Source organism: Fundulus heteroclitus, chromosome 1, assembly GCF_011125445.2.
Source record: "Fundulus heteroclitus isolate FHET01 chromosome 1, MU-UCD_Fhet_4.1, whole genome shotgun sequence".
Classification (NCBI taxonomy): Eukaryota; Metazoa; Chordata; class Actinopteri; order Cyprinodontiformes; family Fundulidae; genus Fundulus; species Fundulus heteroclitus.
In genome coordinates, this window is record NC_046361.1 from 23,135,839 (window position 1) to 23,146,372 (window position 10,534).

The window sequence follows — 10,534 nt, forward strand, 5'->3', positions numbered from 1 at the left end:
AAGCATGCATGCACGCAAATGCGCACACGTTTTAAAAAGGAATACATGAGTTTATGTGCTGTGTGTTTGCGTATATGTATTGATGTGTATATATATATATGTGTGTGGTGTGTGTTTGTATTGAGGCTGCATGTGCGTGCCTGTTTATAGAATTTGTAAAAAAGCTATAATATGTGGGCGTGTAATGACACGTCAGATAAGCACTGGAAGACATCAGAAACATTTAAAACCATGGAAACAACACATCGATAGGGGAGAAAAGAAAAGGGAAAAATTAAAGCGATGAAGAAATGTGTAAATGTGAAATTATTATTATTTTATTATATTCTGATGTGTAAAAAAAAAGTAGCAAGCAGAAGAAACAGCAGCGATATCAGAATGCATAGAATTGACGATGATGATGATTACGCTGCCCATTTATCCATCTTTACATTATGGAATATATAGCTTAACCTAATTTAACATTTTATTTTATATTTAAGTTATTATTAGACATCTGGTATGCAATTTTTATGGTATAATAGCCTTGTGAAAAATACCACAGTTTAATAGTATTAATGTGTTAGCTCATAGGTTTAAAGCTAAAGACTATAGCATAGTTTATTAGCTGTGATTTGAATGAGCTTACGATTATAATTGTTCCTTTATTTCTAACACCTAGACTGTCTGTGGTTTTTGCATCCAGAAATATCTCCAGTCGTGTTTGTCATATTAGCGGCTCGTTATTCTTTGATCCATACCGCAATATAGTATAACGTATTGATAGTACGCTATATTTTAAAGGCCACCAGATGTTTTTTTTTTGTCAAAGTCCAGGCTGTCTCAAGAAGCGGTTTGTAGTTATAGTCAATGATCCATTTCCGTGGCCTCAGATAGGAAGATGGCTAGCCTGTGACCACATGTCGGACAGGCCATTAACACTTTTAATTACTTGTGCGGCAGCATTTTGGGTAGAGAAAGTAGTAGAAAAAGGAACCGTGACAGAGTAACAGAACAGACGTTTATGAACAATTTCTAAGGTAATCGATAATACCAAAACCCGCTTATTTTGCCTAACGATGCTAACTCTGCTCCGAATGCTTGTTGTAGCCTTTCCTAGGAAGCTTCGACGTTGTGCTATTGTGTACAAATTAAAATATATTAGACTAATGAATTAATTCAGATCTGATCCTAATGACCCTGAACTGAAGGGACACGTTTGCAACTCAGTTCCAGAGTTTTGAAACATTTTTTTCTATTCACACAGAGACACACAAAAAAAAAAGAGCACGGGCGATGCTGTTTTAGTATTAGAACCACCTTACGTTGAAACAAACGGCAAAACAAAACATCAAAGCTAGTCCGAATGATTTCACGCTGAATATAGATTTCTTCAGTGATTTGTTGTCCATGAAACTTTTACTCTACTTTGAAGAAACAGCTTGATTCTTAAGTTTCCGTAAAATAAATGAAAATGCTGTCTCATCAAGTAAGTCTTGTCTCATGAGCTGGGTGTGTCACACACCTTTTTGGAGTGCTGATAGTGTTATATGTTTGTTGTGTTCATTTTGATATATAGACTAAAGCAAAAAAATATACATAGAGTTAACGCCTGCTAAATTTAGTAGTGTGGGAGATTTAGGGACTCAGAAACCAGACAGACAAAAGGATCGTCTCTCATAGCCAATGTGGGGGATTTATTACAGTGCGTATTATTTTGCAGTACATTGTACTTTGTTCAGTTCGTTCTGCTCTTTATAGAGTAATTACTCGAGCAATTAAATTTAGTTTATTTATATAGAAGCGACTCATCTTAAGGCAATTTACAAAAAAAAAAAGAAAAAAGATTTCTATCAGATTTATAGATATGTATAGTAAGTTCTTTCCAGTCGTTTTACAGACACCTTTAAAATAATTTACAAGTATTAAAATTTGATTAGGATAAAACAATGCAGTCAAGTTCAGTTTAGTACATCACTTGTTTAGATGTTTTCTATATTAACAGCTAAGCAGTTGTGCACAGCAACAGGTGGCAAAGGGCCTACTTTTTCTTAAAAAAAATACTCCTCACTGCTGGAGAGATCGCTGACCGTTCTAAATCCCTTAAATAGACAGAACGGTATGCTGGAAATTTCAAGCATTATTAAGAAGTAATCTTCTTTTTCTTTTTTTTTTTTCTTTTTTTTGCAACCATTGTGTACCATAAAATCAATTATGGCCGACACAAAGCTCAAAGATATTTAAAGACATTGCTTACAATTTTAGCAGTATAGAAATACTAATTATACTGACAGCACATTTGTGAAAGAAATTGTGTTGTTATAATCGGTTTTATTTTAATTACATTATTCTTATGGTAATAGATCTGTTCGGGTTTATCGCTTTGGCTGCCTAAACTGAATCCCCACAAAGATAAAATGCGTTATTTGTGTGTGTTAATTGGGAGGAGCTACATGCTTAACAGAAATATGACATTTCACCTAAGAGTCCGCGCGTATCTCTCCGTTCTAGCAAGGCCAAATGTGCTTCCCACTGTCATATTTATATCTCCTGCTAACGTCTCAGCCCAGCCTTATCGTCTTCCCAATTAAGTGCAGTTATATGCGCAAGAATCTAATTAAATTAGCGGTATAGAGCAGCGGTTCCTTCGAAGCACGCAGGTGGGGGAAGCCGTGCTGTTGGTTTTTGTGTAAGCGGATGCATGTGGCCTTACAACCCGTGTCTGTACATAGACGTACGAGCGTGAGCTGTGCGACTGTTTAGCCGGGTTGGAGGATGAAGATAGAAGAAACATCAAGCGGGCGCCCTGCCAAGTACTACGCAGGAGCTCGCATCCTTCGTCCTTAGATGTAGGAGTGGGCCCTTCGTTTCAGGGGTGGGGAAGATGAAAAATGCTGATATGACAAATTCCCTGTAGCATTTGTTTTAGCTAGCGATTCAGAAAGCCTGGCCGGTGGGACACACGACCCCCGTATGCATTTCAGAGAGATTCTTCTTCATCCCTCCATTGTGTGGCATACTTCCTCTGCCAACGCCAGCTCCCCCACTGTGCCTCCTCCTCCTCCTCCTCCTCTTTTTCCTTATTTTTGCCCACCACCTCTTACTCCTTATTGAAATTCTGCCTGGCACTGAGATGCTGCCCATTCCTGGCACAAAGCTCAGAGAGAGAGAGAGAGGGATGGATGGAGAGGCAGAGAGTAGGAAGGAAGGAAGAAAACACACACACAGGAACCTGCACCAATCGTCGGGTCCCCCCCCCCCCTCCTCCTTCTCCTTCACCTCCTCCTCTGTGGCGACTCTGTGCCAAGCATTCATCCCGTGTCGTGGACGAAGGGACCAGGCAAGCCAGTAGGTATTTCCTTGCCTCCGCTTCATGCAACAATCTGGTCCAAATGGGAGGACTTTTCTTGGCACCTGAGTCTTTTGCGCGCATGTTATTTTTTTTTGGAGGGGGGGGGGTTTGCTAATTTCATTTGTGTATTAGTTGAGGGGCGAATCTTAACAAATCCTGCCTCCGGGGAGAGAGAGAGAGAGAGAGAGAGACGAAGCTAAGGCCTTTTGTTTCCGTGATATTTATTAGATTTATTTTTGCATGGATTGCCATAGAAGCTACTATTTTTTTTCTTCTCCCCGTGTTTGGACAGACGGGGAAATTCTAATTGAGGCTTCAAGATTGTATAATGTGTAAATAAACACCGGTGATTTTGTTTAGCACCAATTATAACAGCAGTTTCTTCAAAACGTGGAGAAAGGAAAGAAAGAGGTGAAGATGACTTGTCCACAAGCGCTTTTTGATCTTTTATACCAGCATTTTATTTTAGTTCTGACCGTGTTTTGTCTCTAAAGTTTCTCTTTTATTTTCTTCAGAAACCATACCTGTTGACTGTGTAGATATAGCAAGCTATCTGCCGAGAACATCTTTAGAGTTAAACCAGAGTTGCAACTCATGCAGCGTTTTTTTAAAAAACAGCGCAGAAAACCGTGGAACTGTCACCCAGAGACCAAAATGATTGTGCTGAAACAGGAAATTGCAGAAAAAACATATCACCTTCTGCAGAGTAGTGCAGTCAGAGGGCGACGGGGCCAAAGATTCACGGTTCCTGGCCCGCCCCTAATGGGAGTCGGAAGACTCGTGGCCTTTATTCTGCAGCAACAGATGCAAAGACTGCCAGATGAGATTCATACATTTCTGCCCCCTCTTGTCTGAGACTCTCCCCAGCTGGCCAAGAGGGCTTCAGGGGGCATTTATTCTACAGCTGCTGTGACAGAGAAAATGGTTTGCCCCGGCTGAGACAGTGAGCGCCCTCTTTTTCTCCTTAGGTAGCTTCGAAAACGTCAGACGAGCTCACGTGATTGGCATTGTTCAGCCTTCGTTTATCCGATATAGTTCAGAGAACGGGGTGCCAATCGTTTACCCCCCAAAAGCTCACTCATTCCCCCCCCAATAATCTGTCCGCCTCCCCCCCCTCCAAGCACAGGCCACGTCAAGGGGAGGTTTCTTGGCGAACAAAACCAGCTCATAGATCTGCTACTAGCATTGTGGCAGAGGTGGGCATCATGCCAGCACACGCACCCCCCTCCTTGCCCCCCCCATGCCCCATTCTCTCTGTCTGGTCTTCTGTAATCAGACTAGTGGGGTTTACAGCATACTAACTACAAGGCAGTCTGGACCAAGTCTCAGGGGTTGTGGCTGTGTGCTAATTTATGCAAGCAGTGCACCTTTTAACCCATTCTGTGTCTCCTGAAGCCCGGGCCTGGCGTTCAGCCTGGCACCCGTTAACCCTTCGGTCGCCGCAGCGTTTTCACACGCCGGCGCGTTTCAACCCTCGAGCCGAGCCGAAAGCGCCCGCACGCGAGCGCCGGCGTCCCTGTGAACCGTCCAGCTGTCTGATAAGAAATAGTTTCCTCCGCTTGAGCGTTTGTGATGGAGTGTGTCGTCAGGGTCGGCTGGGCTTTGGCTCATTGCTCGGCACAAGATTCGTTCTCTGGAACTTGTGGACACGACGACTGTTCTTTCTTCGTTGTAAGGTCCTTGCAGGCTCAGGAATGAAAAGAAAGAGAAAGGAAAAAAGACCCACAAGGTGGACCTCGCAATGTTTTTAAACAGACCTAAAATGGCCGAAGCCTTGCAGGACGCCATTTTGTGTTTCCCTTTTGTGTTTTTTTATTTTTTTGGGGGGGTGGGCAGGGTCCCAGCTTCGTATTCAACCCGAGGACAGTTGGTGGAAGCGGGTGTTTGCAGGCATCTGTGTGTTTGCGTACCTCCAGCCTGAGAAGCAGCAGCAGCACTCCAACGCAGGGATAGCCCCGCTGGAATGAGCTCAGGTTTTTGGCAAAACCGGAGAAGGATTCTGGCACCGAATCGAACCGCTCTCTCTCTCCCTCCCCTCTCTCTCTCTCTCGCTCTCGCTCTCTCTTTTTCTTTTCCTCGTTCGATCACATGGCAGGAGGTCTCAGGAAGCCAAGTGAGTTGCTTGTTAGGTTTTTGACACACCAGCGCTGACTTGGTGGATGTCCGCTTCCCGTTAAATTATTTATCTGTGATTTATTTTGCAGGAACAAAGTTGCCAAATTTCACTCTTGCAACAACAACAAACAAAAAAAAAAGCTACCTGTTGATTTGTGTTATCCCTCTGGACTTCTTTGGTTTGTACTAATTGTTATTTCCTTTGATTATGATTATCTTATTCCCCGTTCGTGGCTGTCGAACACTTGTCTTGAAGCACGAGCAGCTTCTGCCAGAAACTGGGATTTTCTAGGAAATTGTTTAAAGAAAAGCCAAGAAATTAGTCACAGTCTCTTCTGCAGGGACTCGTCTGTCAACATTTCATTGAAGATGAACATGTTTTGAAGTGAAGTCGAGCCTGATTTAAAACAAATTTGTTAATTAAAGTAACATTCTCTGTCTCTCTTTTTTTTTCTGTGCCCTTCCAGGAAAGACACCTTTGTGGATGTCTGATATGGATGCAGCATGGATTGTGTCCTTGGGGCTGAGGTAGTAGATTGAATAGTTGTGGGGTTCTTCGACCTCTTTTTCAGATAACTATACAATCTACTGTCTTTCCCAAGGAGACAGCTGAGCCAACTGGTCGTCGAAGGTCTTCTAAAGATGGCCAATCGTGTTGCCCTGTCAAAAGTGCCAGCAGTAATTGTTTTAATGTGCCTTTTTTCATTTCTTGACCCGACGAGTAGACGTGTGGTGTGTTTGACTCGGGTTCTGTCAGGGTGAGGTAGTAGGTTGTATAGTTTGGTAGGTGGGACTGCACCCTGCTGAGGTGATAACTATACAGTCTATTGCCTTCCCTGAGGAGCCCACTGGACCCTCGTGGATATTCAACACCATCGCTTCGCTGGAGCGTTACGTTTATTTTTTCAAACAACATAGAGAAGGGGTGAATGTTTTTATTTTTTTTTGGACGTTTTGTTTTATTGATTGCTTTTACTTCATGGACTGAAGCTGTGGCATGCTTTAAGATATGTACATCTGAATAAAATTACATTCTTTCCAAATCAGTTGACCAAAAAAAATCACAGAAGTTATGGCATCCTAAAGTTATTTTTCACACACACAGATCCTATCTGAGCAGCAGCTATTGAGATTGTTGATGTATAGTGCCCTCTAGTGGAGCATTGATAAATCGCGCTAACTAAAAGCTTACATTACAAACGAGTTGTTTGTTCAGGGGAGCTTTGTAAACTTTATACATTGCACAAGTTTAAATGTAATAATAGCAGAAATCATTTATGTTGTATAATAATACAGTAAAACTTTTGACAAAATAGCACAAACAAGCCTTAAACAAATCTTCTTTCCTTCTTCCACATATGCACATTTACATTCCTTTTAATTAGTGGGTTGCTACAGATTGCTGAATTGGCTTATTTCTGGTAAAACAATTGAGCTTCAAGACGAGACGCTTCCATATTTGACCATAGGCTTTCTGGATTTTGGGGATGCGACAAGCGTAGATCACTGGGTTGACGGCTGAGTTGGCATGAGACAGGAGAATACCTGGAGAATAACGCATTTGTTACTGACGTAACACACTGGTTATCGGCAAGCACTTGACACATAAAAAAGCATAGCGGGAAGAATGTGTTGGAGCTAAATTTCTGGTGAGTTTGGTCCATACATGGTGTTATTTACATTAAAACATAATTTACGATAACTTTATTGTCCATCACAGGTGTAGATTTGCCTTTGACATCTGGCAAAACAGGCACCCATTAAACATTCACAGGTGAAAAATACACAGTTAAAACAATGTAGCTAGAAGCAACAGCTTGAAAAACTCAAGATTGTGTTGTTAAAAAAGACATTGATTTAATCAGTGTGTGTCTATGCCTCATTCAGAATGAACACAGCTGAGGACAAATTCATTTTTAAAGCAGTTTACATGAACTTATTTATTCTCTTAAAAATAAAATCTTAGTAATGATGGATAATTAAATATCAGTTACTTGCGCTCTTGTATTGCTACTGAGCTCTTAATTTATTTTGAACAGTTCAGTTTCTAGGTTGGAATTATTCAGGAAACAACTTCAATGAGTTTTAATAAAAAGGGTCAAAGCTATACTTACAGGGTTTACTATACTCTCCCCCCCCCCCCCCCCCAACCCTTATTTGTTTTAACCACCCATTAGAAGCTACACCTTGACTGCACTTGACTGAATATTTGACCACTATTTTTAGCAGAGCTGTAAAGAATCCTTTACATTTGTTGGTTTCCTGTCATGGACCTGCTTTGTAACATACCCCACGATTGTTTTATTTCTATCCAATCAGACAGATTGGTTAACATGCTTTCTAAGGAAACCCAGCAGATTGCATTGAGTCACTGGCTTGCAGCTTTTACTCCTCCTGGATGCATGCTTTCTCTTGTTGATTTTGCAGCAATCCCTCATACCGAGCATGCATGTAGCAATGGTGAGAGAAAAAAAAAACTTTAATAGGAAGAAACCTGCAGAACCAGGCTCAGTGTGAACGACCATCTGCCGCGACTGACTTGGGTTTGAGAAGACGAAACGTACACAGAGAAGAGCACAGAAGCACTGATCCAGGAGTACTTTCTACGTGAGAGAAAAGTAAAAGGGTAATGGCAGCACCGGCATTAGTTTCCACTCTAAATCCAGTTCTGATGTCTTTTTGGAGATCATTATCTTTCTGAAATACTTAATTGTGTCTAAAGCTCTATGTGCTCTTATAAAGAAAACTAGTTTGGATGCGTTGAGTCCATCAGAATTAGTGCCTCATTAAATTCATGTAACCATGTTTCTGTTAAAAACACAACATCAATATTATGATCAGTAATAAAGTCTTTTTTTTTTCCTGACGGGGATGTAATATTTAATAAAGCCAGTTTATATGACTTAGTGGTTGACATTGTCTGTGGCTGGTTGTATCTGAGAATTTATGGCTTATGTTTCAGTCATCTTTCTGCTTTTCAGGTGATGTTGAGGAAGTCGAAGGTATTCCTCTTTCTACTATATTGCACCCATTTTGGTCAACGCATCATCAAAAATAATCCTACAGCATGCTGCAATTACCGCTGTGCCTGTTGGCAGCAGGAACATTATTCCTAGCTTGGATGACTTCAGCTTGACTCTTCCCAACATACATACTGTCCCTTTGGCCACACAACTCGAGCTTTGTCTCTTCCGACCATGAAACCTTTCTCCAGAAGGCGTTTGGCACATTCTAAGCTTAAAACAATCCAAAACTGGCCTCACTGCAGAGGGTGAAGCTGGTTGCCAGCAGCTGGAGCTTATAGCCCTGTTCTCAAGTTCAAAGACATTCTAAGATGTTCAATGCAACATTTTACAAGATTAAATGTATATATTTGGGCCTACTTGAGTAATGTTCAGCCAGGATCAGATAAAACCCATTTCGACTTGTGGATACAGTTCGTGAAATTCATTGAAGTTTTTGGTTGTGTAATTAACAGCTCTAAAAAAAGAAAGAAAAAACTCAGAGCATTCATCGCCTGAGATAAGTGTGAGATTAGACGAATGTACGTAAATTTCTCTCCGTAAGCAAACGTCTTGTTTTAAATGCGGAGAAGTGACAACGTCTGCGTAAGGATTAGGAAAAGAACTATGACCTACCTGTATAAAGTGGTCCCTGGGTCACAGCCTGAGGTCCCTGGAAGAGCAGCAGGCAGTTCATCAGGTGCAGGGGAATCCAGCAGCCTGCAAATAACATCAGAACAAGAGCCAGGGAGCAGGCCAGCCTCTTCTCCCTGAGCAGCGAGGCCCGCGCTTGAGGGCAGCTGTTTTTCAGACGCTTGTGCAGGCTCCAGAAGATGACGATGTACAGAAACGTCATGACCAGCAGAGGAGCCATGACGCATCCAAGGAAGTTGAAATAGACCATGAAGGGCAGGGAGATAACTGAGAGGAAAGTGCACTGGGAAGAGTTGGGCAACGTGGAAGACGTGTTGGTGGAATGAGTGCCCGCGACGGAGAGGTTGTGCCATCCAAGCAGAGGGGTGAACCCCAATAGAAAGGAAAGTATCCAGCAGACTGACAGGGCCAACAGTGTGCGCCTCTGAGTGACAATCGCTTTGTATCTGAGAAGAGAGGAGAGGGGGGGGGGGTAAAAGGTATGACAAAGAGAAAATTATTCCTGCAATTTGAACCAAACCGTGAAATTAGGTTTGCCTTTACCTGAAAGGCATGTGCAGTCGCAGGTATCGGTCAATGGCAATAGCCAGCAGCGACAGGACGGAGGCCTCCGTCAGCACGAGCACGATGCAGCTGAGGAACAAGCACTGGTGCGAGGTCAGGCTCACCCAGCCGTCCAAAAGCACGGCTAGAGGCACAGCGGCTGCCCCCACCAGAAAGTCAGCAGCGGCCAGAGAGACCAAGAAGCAGAACGTCGGCTCCCGAAGGCAGTCCTGGATGCCGACAGCTACCGCGCACACCACCAACACGTTCCCAAGGCAACACGCCACAGCAATGAGCACCTCCAGCACTGTGTAAGTCACCAAACCCCAGTCAGCCATCGCTGCAGAAACACAGCAATAGTTTCCTTGAATGTATCTTATGCGCAGGTATAATGCATTCAAAGGCGAGAACAATCCAGCATAATCCTTCCTTGATGTTCAGATTGTGGTTACGAATGCCTCGAAAGGCAACAGGCAGAGGCCTTTTATATCGGGTCGTGCGTGCAGCGCACTTGAAAGCTGACTGACACTCCATGGAGACACCATCTGTATTTCATCAGCAAGTCAAAAATCCTCCTCTAACTTTGATAAATATGTCCCAGGAGCGTGAGAAGAGAGGACTTCTAGATCGGTGGTTTCCAAAACTTTTCAGCTTTTGAACCACAAAATAACACGTAGAGATTTATGTTCCCAACTATCACTACTTGAAATAAGTACACACTGTGGATAAACCAATTAAACAAGAACATAATGACAGAACCAATCGTGGTTGTAGATTTTTTTATTTTTTATTATTATCATTTGTTGCCACCACTTCAAATCTTGTAACACTGATGGAAGAACTGTCCAGTTGGCATTCACTTTTTGTTTTAATGTGAGTGGAAATCAAT

At 42.4% G+C, this 10,534-nt stretch overlaps 1 protein-coding gene across 1 annotated transcript; it reads right to left on the reverse strand.

The window, feature by feature from the left end:
* Positions 1-6,384: 6,384 nt before the first annotated feature.
* LOC105920621 (adenosine receptor A1) lies at positions 6,385-10,087 on the reverse strand. The gene is made up of 3 exons (XM_012856239.3): positions 9,646-10,087; positions 9,085-9,548; positions 6,385-6,991 (listed from the first exon to the last, which is right to left on the reverse strand). Exons 1-3 carry the CDS (start codon positions 9,981-9,983, stop codon positions 6,828-6,830), a joined length of 966 nt encoding a protein of 321 aa, XP_012711693.2. The 5' UTR covers positions 9,984-10,087; the 3' UTR covers positions 6,385-6,827.
* Between the last annotated feature and the right edge of the window lie 447 nt (positions 10,088-10,534).

Excerpts from the sequence above, each read along its gene's own strand:
- LOC105920621 (XM_012856239.3), bottom strand. The coding sequence starts at position 9,983 with ATGGCTGACTGGGGTTTGGTGACTTACACAGTGCTGGAGGTGCTCATT. Across the intron at positions 9,549-9,645 it reads CGACTGCACATGCCTTTCAG|ATACAAAGCGATTGTCACTC; the intron begins GTAAAGGCAAAC and ends CTCTCTTCTCAG. Across the intron at positions 6,992-9,084 it reads CCAGGGACCACTTTATACAG|GTATTCTCCTGTCTCATGCC; the intron begins GTAGGTCATAGT and ends GTTATTCTCCAG.